This window comes from Mus musculus, chromosome 6, assembly GCF_000001635.26.
Source record: "Mus musculus strain C57BL/6J chromosome 6, GRCm38.p6 C57BL/6J".
Lineage (NCBI taxonomy): Eukaryota > Metazoa > Chordata > Mammalia > Rodentia > Muridae > Mus > Mus musculus.
The window spans coordinates 146,980,514-146,999,089 of record NC_000072.6 but is presented as its reverse complement, the minus strand read 5'-3'; the positions used below and the strand labels follow the sequence as shown (position 1 = coordinate 146,999,089).

At 43.8% G+C, this 18,576-nt stretch overlaps 1 protein-coding gene across 18 annotated transcripts in view; it reads right to left on the bottom strand.

Annotated features, from left to right (window-relative positions):
- Positions 1-18,576, bottom strand: part of Ppfibp1 (PTPRF interacting protein, binding protein 1 (liprin beta 1)) — a 145,417-nt gene that overhangs the window by 32,936 nt on the left and 93,905 nt on the right. For 10 of the 18 annotated variants that reach the window (XM_011241625.2, XM_011241624.2, XM_006507098.4 and 7 more), the window contains 6 exons: positions 8,490-8,576; positions 6,575-6,688; positions 5,653-5,784; positions 2,608-2,700; positions 2,189-2,281; positions 809-923 (listed from right to left, as the gene is read on the bottom strand). In XM_011241625.2, coding sequence (XP_011239927.1) covers positions 809-923; positions 2,189-2,281; positions 2,608-2,700; positions 5,653-5,784; positions 6,575-6,688; positions 8,490-8,576 — 634 coding nt within the window. The remainder of the gene's footprint in view (positions 1-808; positions 924-2,188; positions 2,282-2,607; positions 2,701-5,652; positions 5,785-6,574; positions 6,689-8,489; positions 8,577-18,576) is intronic. The other 8 variants (XM_006507102.3, XM_006507103.3, XM_011241629.2 and 5 more) reach the window with 1 other exon arrangement.

Genomic DNA, 18,576 nt, shown 5'->3' with positions numbered 1-18,576 from the left:
CAGACTGCCATGAGGTGTCTAAACCTCGTACTCAGACTGTGGACTCAGCTGGTCCCACGGTGACAATGAGCAGTTCATACTGGCTCTAGTCCCTGACTCTGTGTGGGCAGCACCCCAAAGACATGTCTAGTCACATGTACTCACGCAGTCCATTCTGTTCTTAAACTCTGAAAGTGAGATGGCATTATGGATTCCCTGGTACAGTGTGTGAGCAACAGATTCAACCCTAAAGCTGTGGTCTATTTCTGAACATCCTGTAATGTTATTTTACTCATGTCTAGACCCAGGGAGGAAAATCTACTTCTGTAACGCTGAGTTTTCTGATGGATAAAGAAATATGTGCAGAATGCAACTTGTTTCTATACATTACATGGCATGAGACAAAACTACACCAACTAGAATCTATCTGTCCAAATGAGTCAGAAACTGCTAGCTACATACAGACATACATACATACATACACACACACACACACGCACGCACGCACGCACACACACACACACACACACACACACACACACACACACACACACACACACACACATTCTAGGACTGCCAGACATTATACATATTATATTTCAAGATTTTTTTTTTAAATTGAGTCATGGTCTCCCTGTGTCACCCAGGCTGGTATCAACCTATATTCCTTCTGCTTCCATTTCCACGTGCTAGAGCTGCAGAGGTCAGATCCAAATGTCATTGGAGTTTAAAATGTCATTGGAGTTGTTGTTCTACTGTCCAACAGCAGATCCTCTCCTGCAGTTTACAGGATCACAATGAAACCATCGAGTACCACAGTCAGCCTTACCTCGATCGAGGACTTCGATCCCTTCTCCTTTCGCCTTACAAACCAGTCTCTCCTGCAGCCTCTTTACTTCACATTCCTTCTCCTCCAGTTGCTCTTTTAAAGATGCCAATTCGTCCTACAAATTATAAATTCATTTTAAAACAGTAGACTATGGCAGAAAAGGAATACGCATAAAGCGGTATTAGCCCTTTAAAAATCAATACTCAGACTATAGGAATGAGACAAAAACCCACAAAAACTTACACGCAAACACAAATTAGACAGAGGCAAGGATAAACACCATTAATATAAATAATTTGTAATAATTGCAGTGTAAATGTTTCAAGTTTGTGGGTAAATGTAAGAAGTTGAAGTATAACCAAGACCGAGTACTCTCTAAAGTTCTGCCTGCGCTAAATCAAAGTCTCACCAAGTTAGTTGAAGATGACCAAATTAGATACTTGTCTTAAAAGCAAAATAAAAAGCAAATTCAAAGAGGCTGGATTGGTTCCCTCAGCATTTCAAGGTGACACTCATGGTTCTGGGATCGTCCCTGGGCATCAGTAGCCACAGGGAGGCAATTCAGGGGTGACTGACCAAATCATGAAGTAGATAATTTACTCTTATCACTGAATAAGGCAGGCTCCTATGGCAATGGAAAGTGAGGATTTGAGTGTTCCTTTTGAAATGACGAAATCTGCAAGAGCGTCTGAGGCCCTGATGTATTTGTTAACATTTTAAAACTCAGCCTGGCTTTAGAAAATACTAGTTTAGCAAATTTATATTTTTCAGGCTGTATCTGTCACAGAAATTAGTTATGCAATGGCAACAGGCATCTTTTATTCAGTGTGGCATTTATTCTCAGTCTTCATTCAGCTATCTATACATTCAGTGTTATGAAAAACCCACCCAGGAGGCCAGGTTGGCCCTGTACTCCTGACTCATAGTAAAGATAGACAGGATGGAGCCAAGTCCAGAAATTTTCAGTATCCCTGAAAGAGGTGCTGCCCCCTCTCCCTGCAGGGCTTCTGAGCAGTGGCTTCTCTTCCCTGTCGTGATAAGGAACGCACACACACTGGCCTTCCGGGGACCCCTCACAGGAGAGCAGGCTCCAGTTCATACGAGACGGAATTCTTCCACAGGTGAACTTTGAACAACTATCTTATGATACTTAGGGGTCAGACAGTCTAAGCAGTAAGCTGATAAGCTGACATTTTTATGCTCTGCCCGTTTACTATTTACATTAGCACTCTTGTTGTCCCTTTAATCTGGGTGTATGCACTCTTAACAGACAGGTGACACACATACACGCAATGGATGCACATGCTACTGAAAACACTATCACAGCAGAACGACACACGCCACAAGGCGGCAGCCCGCTCCCGCCAACGTCTACTACACCTTCAGGGTCTCCCATTTTTGCTCCATCCGCTGCTTTTCATACTGCATCTGACCCACCTTGATTTTCATGCTAGAGAGTTTGGCCATTAGAGACTGGTAGAGAGACAGAGGAATGAGAGAAAACGAGGCAGAAAAGATAAGCTAAATAACTAAGAAAACAGCATCAGTTCATAAAGAAGGTCAGCTAACCCAGATGCCACAGGCTGTGTCCTGGCAGATTAGTGAAGCCTTGGGTTTACTGAGAACTCTAGCGTGTCAACTAAGCACCTCCAGCTTGGGAGAAACACGGTTTAGTTGTGAGATATGTGTGTTGCCGTGTACCAGTTGGAAAACACTTTCTTTTAAATAATATTTCTCATAGAACAATAGACCATGTTTAAAAAAAAAAAAAAACATCATTTTTCCCCAGAGAAACTTACTTTAGTTGACTTGAGCTTCTTTTCATACTGAAGTCTTTCACCGTCCATTTCATTGACTTTTAGCCTCAAATCATTGATCTCTTGAATTAGCCCCTGTAATAATAATAATAATAGTAATAATAATAATTAGAAAAGGGTATGGCACAGTCACCAAAAGAGTAGCCAGAAAGCCCTAAGCCAGCACAGCTCCTTGGATACGAGTTTGAGAACCAGTCCTAATAAAGGGAGATCCAGTGAAATTTACCCCTAACTGCCAAAGCACACTTCCACTAAAATACTAACTTAACCTTCTAGTGCTTCTGCCCTAAGTGCTTATGAAAACAAAAACGTAGCTATGACTTTGACTAGAGAAATGCTATTGTGAGAACTGTGGGCCAGGACCCCAGTGTGGGGCTGGAAGGTTTGTGGAGCCTTGAAGCAGCAGTGTCTGCAGGGAGATTCTTGACCATTAGGAGCATGCCCTCGAAAGGGATTTGGGGACCCCAGCCCCTTGCCGTCTTTTCTGCTTCCTGCCTGCACGTCATGATAATGTGCTGCTTCAACGCCATCTCAAAGCAATGAGGCCCACTATTCATGGACTATGCTCTCCAAAACCGTTGGCTAAAATAAAACTGTCTCTTTATAAGCTGTCTTGGGTATCTGTTATAGTGATGAGTCCTTGTTTTCTTCCTGTTGCTGTGATCAAACGATCTGACACAATCTGACCAAAAGCAGACTGTGTGTGTGTGTGTGTGTGTGTGTGTATGTGTGTGTGTGTGTGTTTGTGTGTGTGGTGAGGGGAGGCGGGGAGGAATTATACTTCCAGGTCACTGTCCATTACTGAGGGAAGCCAGGGCAGGAAACCAAGTCTGAGACCTGGGAGCAGGAACCAGGAACCAGATGAGTGCTGCTTGCTGGCTCCTTCACTGCCTCACTGACCTGGCTCATGTCCACCTAGCTTTTCTATATCGTGCAGAAGATGGAGGCCCCACCATAAGCTGGACCTGCCTACAGCAGTTAAGAAAGTCAAGGCAATTCCTCACACCATGTCCACCTGACAACCTGACAAAGACCAACCTGACAAAGATGAATTACTCAATTGGGACTGTTGACAGGTGGTTCTAGGCTGTGACAAATTGATGTTCCATGCTCACTGTAACATCACAGAAACACAACTAATGCAGAAGGCTGTCTAACACCAACAAAGCCACTTAGCATCTGCTTCTATATTAAAACTAACTATGGACCCCACCTTTTCATATAAACTAGAGTATTTTCTCTTCCATTAACCTTAAAATTCTTTTCTGTGATGCATTATAGTTATTTAAAGATTTCTATAATTTTTGCCTAGTCTATAAAAATATAAACTTAAGTTTCTTTAAGCCAACAATCTCAACATGAAGGTAGATGAGGGTCTAATTAATATATATATATATATATATATATATATATATAGTATATTCATATATCTAATACAATAACATAATTTTATACATGTAAAATTTTAAAAGCCTAAATGATTTTATAACAGAATATAATTGTATACCATTTCTACTGCCATTTTAAAAATGTACTTGTGAAAGTTGTTTAAATAATTTGAATTCAAGTTTAAAAAGAATTGGTTTCTCTTGCTAGCTTATCTTGCCTGCATAGAAGCCAGGAGTGGCCTTCCTTCCTTTGATCTTTCAGGCTTTGCTATTGTTAACAGGCAGCTTTGAACCCCCGGCAGGGACTGCTATAAACATTACCCCTTCCTTTAGTGCTGACTGCAAAGATGAAGGAAGAATTATAGAAAACCAAATTACATAGTGGGGCCATTTTCCTATTTTTTTTTAAAGACAAACTATCCAATTGTTTTTGGTGGCAATGGATTAAATATGAATCTGAAGTTCCAACCTGTGAGAAGCTTGATATGCCCAAGACAAGTCGGGCTGGAAAATATGGAACTACCTCTTTAATGCAAAAAGAGAAAAGGAAAGAAAATCTTTTTAAAAACCAATGTAATCTAAACTACTACACTTATCAGCTCAGGCGCTACTCAGAGCTCTGCATTTTAGCCATCTGTGCCTACACCAGAAGGGGGCGCAAATCTTCAAGGTTTAAAGATTTTAACGCACTAGGTTTTGGAAACACCTATAAATGTTCCCCACTTACTTCAACATTTTCCTGGAAACCAACATCCAAACTCTCAAAATTATGGCAGTGTTAAGCGATTCAGGATTGCAGAATAGCTAGCTAAAAGTTTTATTTTTAAGGGGACATTAAGCCAGAACATGTACATATTCTATTCTGTTTCAACGTCTGAATGCTATTTTGATTATTTTAAATATAAATGTAAAATTACCAAATATACTGTAATGTATCCTGTGAATATGTGTACACCCTTATATCAGCAGTGTAAACTATTTCATAGGATATGATCAAGGATTGTGTTTTCTAGAGGTTCTCAGGGTCCCTGGATGAGAACACAGGAGAAGACAGAAGTAGGGAGAAACAAGGCGTGACAAACACCTGCTGCAAAACCTCACAACCAGCCTCATAACCAGATTAAACTAAGCACAGTGCACCAGGTAAGTAAGACTCCGCCTCCTACAGTGTGGACAGCCTCCTCAACTCCCTTCCTATCCGCCATCCAGCCTCCTAGTTCCCATCCCTACAGCCTCCTCCCACCACCACTGAAACAATCCTCCTGCAGCCCCAGCTACTACGAAGGTTCAACAGCAACTGTTCTATTAGGGATGAGAGGGTAAGGAAAAGGGAAAAGTCTAAACAGACTCTTACAGGAAAATAAAGCCAGATGGTGGTGGCAAAAGCCTTTATCCCAGCACTCGGGAGGCAGAGGCAGGTGGATTTCTGAGTTCGAGGCCAGCCTAGTCTACAATGTGAGTTCCAGGACAGCCAGGCTACACAGGGAAACCATGTCTCAAACATCAAAGGGGGTTAAAAGCCTTAATCAGTCTGATGAAGAGACTGAGCAGTGCTCTTGCCCTAAGGAGCACAGTGAGGGCTGAGGAGGGAGGGAAGAGACAGAACGAGCATGCGAGCATGCGAGCATGCGCTACTTACCTCTGTGTCTCTGAACCGATCTTCATAATCCAGCCTGTCCTTCTCTACGGCCGTCAGTTTTAACTTCAAGTTAGAGATCTCAGCCATCAGCTCCAGCTTCTGTGTCTCTAAGGAGGTCCTACTCAGAAGCTCCTGTTAGGATTCCAGATGTTCACAAGTTTTACATTACACATTTCTGTCGTGACGGCAGAGCGGCAACGGTTAAGTGTAGCCTGTGGGTGAAGTACTGCCACACACCACACGGCTGAGGATCACTTAATCTAGTGACCTCTTCTGAACAGAACTACAACGTGTCATCAGGGTGTCGGGGAGACGCATCTGGCAGACTCCTGAGCCCAACGACAGCACTGATGGTGCTGTGCATGGTGCCTGCTATATCAGGAACTGGGAGACATGCTCATGAGTTCAGTCCCTGCAAAAGTCTCCTGAGGAAGAAGAGCTTATCAGCCTCATTTATCAGGGTTTCTAGAAACATGGAAGCCTAGATCACGAGGACAGGGAGGTCCGGAGCCTGTCAAGGCAGGCAATAGCACAGACTGATGTTCAACAGCAGCAACTCTGCATCCAAATACAGTCTCTGCGGCATCACAGGCTTTTCATCCACAAGCCCCATGTACGCACTGGGACGCATATATATATATGAGGTTTTGCCTTAACAAGCCACATATGGTGATTTTTCATCTCACGGTTGAGAGTTAGAAATAATATGAGCGCAAAAGATCAACTTATAATTCCTGTAATATTGTGTTCTCTCATAACTGCACAGTGTTGTGTGTCTCTGTGGTTTTAGACTCTGCTACTCTAGACTTCAAACAAAACAGTCTAGGGATTCTGGAATTTACTGCTGCTGAGACAAGACAGGAATGTTGCACCTCAGATAACACAATCCAGCATCCCCTCCCCCACCAGCTTTGGCCCATACCTGCTGCAGCATTTCTTCAGTGGCATTCAGCTTCTCTCTGTGCTCTTCAAGACAGAACTCCAAATCCCGAATCTTCTCTCCCTGAGCCTCCACCTGGTCTGTCAACACACTTACCTATTAAATCAAAGCAAGAGGCTATGAGTTTGAAAGGCTCTGGGCCCCAAAGCATGGCTCATTCTCTAACTGGAATGAGGACTAAGATCCATCACTCACGGTGGTTTAAAACATCACAAACTTAACAAGAGGACAGTGGTCCTACCCTTTGCTATTTATATTTCGCTTTGTGTGGATCAAGCCCAAGACTTGTGCATGCTAGGATAGGCAGGCTCTCTACCACCGGGCAGCCTCTGCAGCCCTATGCTGCCTTATGATCCAAGGATTCCTATTCAATTTAGGAGAAACATGGTGCTGATGAGAGATTTGCAGTTTCTTTACGCATTAAAACCATTTCAGTTGTCATTAGGAAAATCTGATGTTGAAGGCGATGGTAAGAGACTACTAGTCGGGAGCCACAGAGGAAGTGAGGAAACAGGCACAAAGGACCACGCAGATTTCACGGATCAATAATAAAAAGGAGCAAAGGTGAATAAAGACCTCAAATTCTACAAGCTCTTCCAAGATGAACATGGTCACAAGTGCGTTCAAAGCAAGGGCAAAGGAAGAGTGCTGTGGTGCACTTAGCATGAGTTCAGGTCCCAACACCAAAGAGGAAAAGGAAAAAGCCAGGGTACTGCACCACATGCCCAGGAAACAAACAGTGAAGCCCATCCCTCATCCCCAGGGTTCCATGCAGATCTACAAGTCTTCCCCCTGGGATACCAGCTGAATAAATACTCTTTGATCCACATCGTTCGAAACATAAAGATAAAGGCATTTTCTCTGTACTTAGGAACACCATGAGGAAGCAAGCAAAAGCAAGTACCGCATAGTACTCCCCAACAGCAGGCTCCACTCGGCTACTCTGTACGGTTTGTGTGTCATTTTAAAAGATGGAAAGTTAATATATATTCAGACAAGAGATTTTTATACTACGGGAATTCACAGATCTGGATTTCCAGTTGAAATGTATATAAAATCAGATCTGACAGCAGGGGACATACAAAATCATCTCAAGTGGCAAAATCATCTCAAGTCTGACCTGCTCCTGAGAACTGGGTGACAAAGCTGGCCACAGCCAGCCCTGCGCACTCCAGGTACAGAGAGCTGACCTAGCACCCCCTTCTTGTTTGTAAGATAGGACCTGAGAGGGCTGGTGAGATGGCTCAGTGGGTAAGAGCACCCGACTGCTCTTCCGAAGGTCTGGAGTTCAAATCCCAGCAACCACATGGTGGCTCCCAACCATCTGTAACGAGATCTGACTCCCTCTTCTGGAGTGTCTGAAGACAGCTACAGTGTACTTACATATAATTAATAAATAAATAAATCTTTAAAAAAAAAAAAGATAGGATCTGGGGTTATATCCCAGGTTGGTCTCAAATTCATGGCAAATCTCCTGCCCCAGCCTTCTAAGTCCTGGGATTACAGTCACTGACACCACAGCTGCCTTCTTCTGCACTGGCTGTTTCCTTCAGTGGCTGGCTGGGCTGCTGTACAAATTGTTTCATTTTCAGTAGTCTGTGAAAGTACAGTCTTCCCTTGGCATCTGTCTGTGGCTGGTTCGAGAATCCCTGCAGATATCAGTGTGCATGCTCAAGTCCCTTCATGGAACAGCAGTATGTTCACATACAGCTCACACATCTTCCTTATACTCTCAGCCACAGGTTTTCCAGTACAATGTAAATGCACATAAGCAGTTGTTATATTGCTTAGATGACATGTTTACTACAGGTGCTTAATACAGGTGTTGCACATATATGTGATTCAAAGTTGCAAGGACACATGTCCTGAGAAAGGAATGGCCTCAAGTACCACTTGCCTGAAGAACGAGGGATTCCTTGTCGTTTTCTAGACGTGCCAACCTTTCTTGATACACATCTCCATTCCCAGGTAGATGTCCATTTGTCTGAATGAGAAAGTAACATAAGTAAGGTCAACTCTCTCTTAGGATTGATATGTTATCAATCAGTAAAACTGATATTTTAAACTCAAGGGGCCTGGATTAAATTTAGCACAGCAGGCATGGATGGAAAATGTAAGAATTAACTGACTTCAAAATAAGCATTACAGGCACCTAAACACAACTCACTAGACTTACCCCATTTCTGAGTAAACAGAAAACAAGTACCCTGTCTTGGTTCTAAATGTACCACTGTGGTGACTACTGACCAAAAACAACTTGAGAGGGAAAGGGTTTATTTTACCTTATAGTCCACCATGAAGGGAAGTCAGAGCAAGAACTGAAGCAGAGGCCTTAGAGGAGCACTGCTTACTGGCTTGCTCCTCATGGCCCTGCTAAGCCACCTTCTTATACAACCCAAGACTGCCTGCCCAGAAATGCTCCCATCCCAGTGGGCTGGACCTTCCACATAATCATTAATTAAGAATACATCCCATAGGCTTGTGTACACGTTAATATGATGATGGGGACCTTTTCTTCCCAAATTACTCTGTATTGTGTCAAGATCACAGAAAGCTAACCAGCACAGACTCTAAAAAGCAGCAGCTGCTGGAATGTTCCAGTAGCCATAGACATAGCCCTAGGGAAAACGAAGTTCTGGGTACCTAGTAGAGGACAGTACTCTATTTGTCCCTGAATGATCCCTGTCACTAATTTGGGGTGTGGAACAGTGATTATGACCTGTGATGCCCTCCTGTTCCTACCACTCCATCCCCAGGTTCCACACCAGGCTGCCAATGCCTGTTTATGGAGCAGACACATGGACAGCGTCTGCCAGGCTTCTTCCCGTCCACTTAGCTCTACAAGTCACAAGATGAAATCGTAAGATAAAGGCTCCTGCCTGGAAAGCCTTCAGAAGCCTTTCTGTCTCCCCACCAGAGCTTAAACACTCAATCCAGAGTGATTTTTCCTGGTGGTACTGACAAGCTAGGCCTGCTTGCTAGCTTTGCAATTATTTTCCATCTTGGCTTCACTAACTTCTTACATTTTTATTGGTTTATACAATGCTAAGATCAGCTCCTAGGCAAAACCTGGCCATCAGCTTGTACCCTCCTGGCATCTGCCTTAGTGCTCGTCCACATTCCCCTTCCCACTCTTCTCCCTTCTGCTGTTTTTTTTTTTTTAAATCACCTTTGTATATTATGCATAGTACACTGTCCAAGGAAGTACAGACTTTTCTACACTTTTTATTTTTGTTTATTTGTTTTTGAGACACAGTCTTCCTATGCAGCCCTGGCTGTCCTGGAACTCACTATGTAGATCAGGCTGTCCTGGAACTCATTATGTAGAGCAGGGTGACCTAGAACTCACTACGTAGGTCAGGCTGGCCTCGAACTCATAGAGATCCATTTGCTTTTGCCTCCTAACTGCTCAGATTGAAAGTATGCACCACTGTGCTTGGATTTTCTTCCATTGTTTTCATATCCAAGTCATAAATGACACATTTGAAAAGTCTCAACAAGAGTAAGACACATGAAATTGTCTTACATACATAACAGTATGTAAGACACCCCGCCTTCCCCTCCCCTCTCTCATCCACTGTCCTCCCCCTCTCCAGGATGTCAGGAATAATCCTTCTGCTTAGCCTCCTGGGACTACAGACATGAGCCACTACGCCCAGCTTGTGATCTGCTCCTCATAATTTCCTAGCTACATTATATACTGTATCCATAGGATTCCCTGAATAGTCCTTTCAATACATCAGAAATAAAACCAGAAGAAATACAAAATGGACAGATAGGGGCATCCAGAACTCAACCACAAGCAATCTCATCAGAGTTAGAACCAGAACGAACGAACAAACAAACAAACACCAGAAACTGCACACTCTTCCTCCCCAGGGCACATCCAATGTGACATCTATTTCTCCAGAATTAACCTGCATCTATTCTACCTCTCCAGATTTCTATTTCAGTTCTGGGAGTGAAAAATGTCATATCTTGAAAACAAAACACTATAGAAGAAGGATGAGGAAAAAAAAGAAAAAGAAAAGTCAGGAAGAGGAGGAAGAAAAAGAAGGAAAGATTAAATTTGGGGTGTTCCTTCTGAAGATGGAGACGCACTGGGTTACATTTCCCAAGAGTCTACAGAAAACCCAGAAGCTAATTTAGCAAGTGTGCAATGCATGCTTAGAGCGGGTGTATCACCACTGCACAACCCTGTCCATGCTGTTCACTCCAGTCCAGAATTAACTTACCAGAGTCTGATGGAGTAGTCAGAACGACCTACACGCCCTGGGGACCATGAACATGGCATGACCTCTTCTGGAGGTCAGCCAGACACACAGTGAATGTATGAAGTGCAGAGGCAGACCCTGACACACAGTGGATGTTCTAGTCTATGGAGTGCAGAGGCAGACCCTGGATGGCTTTCAATTCCTAATTCTGATTATGCACATTGTGAGGCATCTGTTTTTAAAATTCCATCCAAGTGATGTTTTATAAACAAATTTTATTACATTAAAAATATTCTATGTTCAGTAAACAAGAGGTTCAGCTTTCTCTTTTGTCTCTTTAAGAAATAGAATGGAGCTCCCTATGTTGACCAGACTGGCCAGAAACAAATCTGCCTTAGCATCCTAAGTAGCTCCGACTAAAGTCATATGCCACTGAGTAGAAACAAAAAGTATCCATAAGTTTTCCACCTGTATTTCTGACTGGTGTTTGAACCCAGGGCCTCACAAGGAAGCACTGGTCACAGGGACTCATCACAGGGAGGCACTTGTCATGTGGAAGCCCTCACCACACAGAAATGCTCACATGCTCCCCTGCTGAACTACACCCCTATTCCTTTATTCTGAGAGCAAGAAACTCTAGCCAAATTAGCATCATTGTTTTTTCAAGCCAGATATGACAGAATGAGATGTTTTAAAATTGCTTCTCCAAAGTGAAATGCTGAGAACTGACTCAAAAATGAGAAAACAAATCAGTAATGTCCTGGTAATTATGAATGCCTGTAATACTCAAGATTGGCTAGTAGTTCTGAAGCATTAATAGTCACTAGAGGAACCCAAAGCAAAAAATCTTAGGAATTGCTCATAGCTATGGTAATGCATTTAAGTAGATAGAGAGCTGCTCTGTCTATGTGTCCTCTTTCTGATACTTCTGATTAAGAATACTGGAGCTAAGCCTGAGAGGTTTCTGTCACCTCTGTCCTTTCTTCAGCCAAGATCCACCCATGACTCAAGCCTCCCTCCAAGTGGCATGCTCTATGCTCACACAAGCATTTCATCCCTTTTACCTAGACTGCCTCTCTTACCCTTTCCATTCTTTCTTTATGTCTTCCATAGCTACCTACATTTGGGTCTGGTCTATAATGTTTTCCTCGAATGAAGGCTTCATCTGTTTGCTACTAACAGCACTGGACAAGCTCCATCACAGAAGCACTGGGCTCAGGGGACTACCCTCCCTTCCCTCCCAGCCCCGACCATGCTCACTGTGAGCAACTCTCGCATCTGACAGGAGCACTGACTGCCGACTGCTGAATGAAGGAACAATGGCAAGGCTTCTGTCACTGTGGACGGAGTGTAGATGAGTACCTGGCCTTGCTTCTGGTCACGCTGCCTTTAAAATCAATAGTTATAACTTCATGGTGGTGCTCTGAATCAGGTCCCTTCCTCCTTCAGGAAGATCCCTCAGCCATGGCTCTTTCCTGTTTTCCTTCTGGCCAGTCACAGAAGCTGAGACTTACTGTCCTTCCCAAAGCCTCCTCGTCCTCCTACTTCTTCCTCTGGAACCTTGCTCTCCACTTCCCCTTAGACCAGCAATTGTTGTCTCTTCTTAGTCTCAGTTTCTTCAGCGTACTAAGATTTTTTCCAGTTTTCTCTTAACACTGACCCAGAGGCTTTGTGCACACTTTGCTCCCCTCCTGATACCCCTTGACTGTGCCGACGCCTTTCATAACCAGCTTCACTTCTTCCTTCTGATGCTATGTCAATATCTTCTCCTAATCTAATGGCTCCCTTTCACACCCTGACCCCAACTTCACAGTTCGGCTTTTTACCACATTTTGCCACTGATGGCCAATCAGCAAATCACATGAATTAGTCACAGTAATGGCTGCTAGCCTTGGTTTCAACTTGACATACTTAGGAAAAAACGATACTTTCAATCAACAAACTGCCTGCATAAGCCTGGCCTGTGGGCATGTCTGTAGGGGCAATAAAGAAAACTTTATTGCTTTTGGTACAGGAGGGCCCAGCCCACAGTGGGCATTATTATCCCTAGGCATGGGGGACTAGCCAGCATAGAAAAGGTAACAGAATATGAGCCAGAAAGTAAGCCAGTAAACCACTGTCCTCCATGGCTCCTGCCCTGACATTTCTTAATGATGGATTGTGAGCTGTAAGTGTAAACCAAATAAATTCTTTCTTTCCAAGAGGAGCTGCCACTCATAAAGCAACAGAAAGCGAACTAGAGCAGCCATTAACTCTTCCTAATAGTCTCTTAGTGCAAAACCCTGCTATACTTCTTTTCATTCATTCAGAAGGCTTACAAAGTATGATGTACGTCATCAAAAACAACGTATTTACTACAAATTCCTAAGGCCAAAGCATTAAAGACCACTCCGAGTAATATATTTAAATCCTCTGAAATACAGTCAAAATAGCCCTTTATACTTTAGTGTGTTGCGAGTCCCACTGACAACATTTAATCCAACACCAGGATGAAAAATATGCTCCACTATCACACTAAAACACTTTCTTCACTTAAGGAACGTATATGACCAGGTCTTTCTGACAAGAGGAGAAAAACATCTAACAAGCATTATCTCTCACAGAGTTAGTCAGACTTCCTGCACTAGCCAATAATTCGATATGGGAATGTGACTTTTCTGAACACAATGCAGGTGCATACAAGCTGAGGGCATCCATTTCTGCACCAAGTGTTACTAGCACAGAACGCCTAACATGTGGGAGCAGATGACATCCTGTCACATGACTACTTTGGCCATGTCCTTTGTTACATTTCAGACACACAAGAGTTAGAGAGACTAGCTACCTCTGTATTTACCAGCTCACTGGAAGGAAGGAGCCTTTGCCTACTTTATGACTGGGTTTTTACCTTCGAAGCCCTGGATTCTATTCATCTGCAGTCATCTACAGTACCTCCCACCTCCATCTTCTCTGTTCTCTTTACTGAGCTCTGCCTAAATCCCAGATCAACTAGGAATGGTGGTACACAACTTTCATCACACAAATTCTGGAACCCAGTCAGTCCAGTCCTGAGCCAATGCTCACATATTACCAACCAATTTAATTGATTTCTAAGGTATATTAGCATATATTAATTATACATACTAGTCGGTCCCATGTATCGTCATACACATACATGAAATACTCTGAGCGTATTTCTCCTTACTATCCTATCTCCTCTCACAGAGCCCTTTCTTTCACTCAAGTATCCTGGTTTAGCTTTCATCCCTTCTTTTGTTTTTAGTGACTTTATCTAGTCACTTACAGGAACATAGGCAACCTACCAGGGGTACACACTGAAGAAAATGCTTCCTCTAACCCCCACCCTACAACCACTAACTGCCTACAGCTCTTCATTAAGAGACAAGACGTCACCCCTCCCCTCTCCAGGAAGGAATGCTGACAGGCCTAATCTTGTGCAGGCCTTGTGCAGGAAATCCCAGCTGCTGAGTTCCAGAGTGCAAAGCCCAGCCTGAAGACAGCATTCTACATCACTCCACCCCTTTCTCCAGCTCCTAATTCCTCTCCTACACCTCCTCCAAGATGTCCCTGAGCCTTGCAAGGTATTTGGACTTTTGAGTGCAGACAGTGTGACTCATCTTTCCGCAATGGTGCAGCTAACGGGACAACATGAACATTTTGAGATGTTTTGCCTTTGAAACAGATGGTGTCTGTTTGTGAGACATTTGTTCTGTTTTTTTTTTTTTTTTTTTTTTTTTTGTTTTTCGAGACAGGGTTTCTCTGTGTAGCCCTGACTGTCCTGGAACTCACTCTGTAGACCAGGCTGGCCTCGAACTCAGAGATCCGCCTGTCTCTGTCTCCCAAGTGCTGGGATTAAAGGCATGACATTTGTTCTGGGAGCATCTCCCTCAGATTTTCAGGGTCCAGGCCACTGGGGTTTGTGGGTATTTCGGTGTTCTGAAATCCAACATTCCCTAGGACATTTCTCAGCCTGTTTTTGCTTCCTGTCTCACTCAGTCTTCACTCTGCATTCAGCACACTGAGAATGTAATTTACTTCTGGCAAAATATTTTCTCCTCATTAACACCCAGAGGCCACCAGTGGCAGCCATGGACCTGCAGAAAGCTGACTGGGCCCAGAACCCTTTCTTTAACATGTGCTTAATCTAGTCTGTTAGTAGTTCTGAGCAGTGAGGGTGCAGCTCAGTGACAGAGAACTTGCCTAATGAACACGGTTCTCAATTCCATCCCTGGAAATAAAAACAAAATTTCTGGTGGCTAGGAAGATGGCTCAACCACATAAGTGTAAGGATGGCAGTTAAGATCCCCAGCACCCACATAAAAGCGGGGTGGGCACAGCAACCTGTCTGTAATTACAGGGTTGTGGAGATAGGATCTGAGATAGAGGATGCCCAGAGCAATCAGCTAGCAAGACTAGCTGAATTGGTAAGCTTTGGGTTTAAGTGTGAGACCCTGACCTAGTATATCAGACAAAAAGGGATCAAGGTAAACAATGAACATCAAACTGGGGCATGCAGTCATGTGCACTCCCACACTCAGATTCCTCCACACACGTGAACATGCACATATGCACACACAGGATACTTTCAGCATGATGATAAATGCAATATGATAATGGAGGTGCTTGAATTTAGGTTACAAGTTAGAGTGTGACTTAGAAACTGCCAGTTTTTTGGTGGAGTCACTAGCCAGCAAGCCTGCTGGTTATGTATGTACTGGCTGCTCACACCATCTGGAAAACTCTTTCTCTGGACGTGGTACATCTCAGTTCCTTCACATTTTGGCTCTGAGAGACACTTCTGCACCTGAGGTCACATGGATTCGCTCTTTTCCAGCTGGTATTTTCTCAGCACTCATTACTTTCCTATTCACTGGGCATTTATCGTGTCTGTATCATTCGCTTCCAGGATTCCCAACAGGATCCAGCATCATGAATGAGAGAAATTTGTTTTCAAACAACACACCCACTCTATTCCCCACGTCTACTACAGCGCCTTACATGTAGCACACACTACAACACTGTAATGAGCACTGTTCCACGAACACCAAAGTGCTGTGTGCACTTACAAGGCAGGAAGTTGCTCAGAGTGTATTGCTGGGTGGATGGTTCCTCATTGGTTTTTATCTTAGGTTGTATTCTGTCTTTACATTTGATATCTTAAGTTGAAGGATCCATAACATGACAAATACTTTTCAGAGCCAACCAAGACTCCACTATAATAATAACATTCCAAATACAGTATCCATGGAACCAAAGAGCTTAGGGTTTTCATTGTTCAGTTTATTCATGCCTAACCCATTGTGTCTGTTCCTTCTTCCCAATCACAAATCTTCTAAGACAAAGTAAATGTATTCTCTCAGGCACAGGGAGCTGGAGATGATGATGATGGTGGTGATGGTGATGGTGATGATGATGGTGGTGATGGTGATGATGGCAGCAAAGGCAAAGGCATGCAGAGGAGAGCAGAGGTGGGTATAGGAGGAACAGAAGCAGGAGCAAGAAGGAGCCAGACTGTACCTGTTGACAGTGCACTTCCCTTTAGAAAAAGGGACCTGGGCCAGCGTTGAGAATCCAACAGGAAGGGAGCGTGATACTTAATACTTTCATGACTTCTCCACTTAGTATTTCAGAAGTCAGGGTTATGTCAATATATTAAAAGGGGATATGCAGACATATATAATTTACTGAGATTTATTCTTCCCATTTCACCCTTCATTAGCATAGTATCTAGAACTTTTAAATTCATAGACACAGAACCACAACAGAGTTCCAAAAGCTAAGTAAATGGGGAGGGGCAGGGATGTTGTGCAACAGCACAGACTCGGGGTCTCAGGGATGGAAAGGTCTCTCTAGGTAGGTGGTGACGCACTCACCAGTGTGGACGCACTTAGTACTACTGCGCTATACACTTCAAGACAGTTAAAGTGGTAGACAGATCTGTAAGAATAAAACAAACTAGGAGATGAAAGGTAACAACACCATCACAGGTCTGAAGGAGCAGAGTGCCAGGGTCACTGTGAAGTGTCCCTCCGCTGTGGCTCCCAGCTGGCGGTGCTGCTGTCATGGAGGCTGTGGAAGGTTCCAGGCCTATGGAAACTCACTGAAGAAGGAGAGGGCTGGAGGAGAGTCTTGAGTTTTACAGCCCAGCCCCACTTCCTGTCATCTCTCTGCTGCTAACAGCTGACACAATGTGACCAGCCACCTCACACTCCCATGGCCATGTGTTTCACACCATGGTGGACGGGTTCCTTCTTAAATCCTCAGCCAAAATAAGCCCTTTCCTCTTTAAGTTGCTATCGTCAGTGTCAGGTATTTTGTAACAGCAAGAAAAGTAACGGAGATACACAGAGCCCTAGCAAATTCCCTCAGCTGCAAGTGGAGAGGAGGTCCTAGTATCAAGTAAAGGAGGCTGGTGACTGCAGGAGGAAGGCTGTGTATGGCAGAGATGGGGTGACAGCAAGCCTGGGTCCTAATGTGGGCTGTAACCCATACAAGGTTCTCCTTAGCTCTGTGTCTCCATTTCCTCCTTAGTAAGGGATGGATGAGGGTCTCAGCCTTGCAGAAGTGTGAGGAGCCCATACTAACACATGCTAGGCACTCCTCTCTGAGCCTGCCAGGAAACAGTAGGTCTTAGAAATTGAGAATCTAACAGGATGTCTTTCCACAGAGGGAAATGACCCCAACACCACCACAGGGAGCCAGGACGGTCATCATAGCAGTTCACTGCTGGTGAGGTGACAACAGATGCTTCTGAGATGCAAGGATGCCCCTGTGATACTTTACAATCACTTGCTAATGATTCCAATTAAGCAATTAAAGTCTTCATTCAATGGTGGCCAGCTTGAGAGTCTGTGTCCTTTAAGAGATGCTAATTAGTGCAGTGGGCATTTGTACTGCTAATTATCATTCTTGCCAGATCTGGGAGCACCCCTGGTTTCCCAAAGGATGCAGGTTACTTCTTTACTAATTGCAGCACCTCCTTAATTATTCCATGTAATTGGCAGCTGGACAGCTGCCTGTAATGCCAGTTCTCAGGAGGTGGAATAAGAATTTGAGGCCTGCCTAGGATACCCAGAGAGACCAGGTAGCAAAGAAACAAACAAAGGTAGCTGGAAAAAAGAAAACATGGCTAATAACATATCCCAGTGAAGGGACACTGTGTAAGCATGGATTTGTCTTAACAGAATTTCTATAAATGTATGCTTCTAAAAAATGAAGACATTTATGATTCAGCAGGTAGCCTCCTGTGATTGGGGAAAATCTACCCAGTATGTCACCTGCTCAGTTATGGAGGCAGAAGAGAATTCCACTGTAATATTGACAAGGTAGAGTATGTTACACAGGAATCACTAATGGAGGACTGTGTGTCTATCAAGCATAGCTTTAAGTTGGCAAAAAAAAAAAAAATATGTCTGAGCCAAACACATAGCTTCTGTTTATGTCTAATATCTTAGGGCTTCCATTGCTATGAAGAGACACCATGATCAAGAACTCTTATACAGGACAACATTTAATTGGGGCTGGCTTACTACAGGTTGTGAGGTTCAGTCCATTAGCATCAAGGCAGATCCATAGCAGTGTCCAGACAGGCGTGGCACTGGAGGAGCTAAGAGTTCAACATCTTCATCCAAAAGGTGAAGATCAGAAGACTGGCTCCCACGTGGCTAGGAGGAGGGTCTCAAATCCCACCCTCACAGTGACACCCTTCCTCCAACAAGGCTACACCTCCTAATACTGCCACTCCCTGGGGCAAGCATATTCAAACCACCA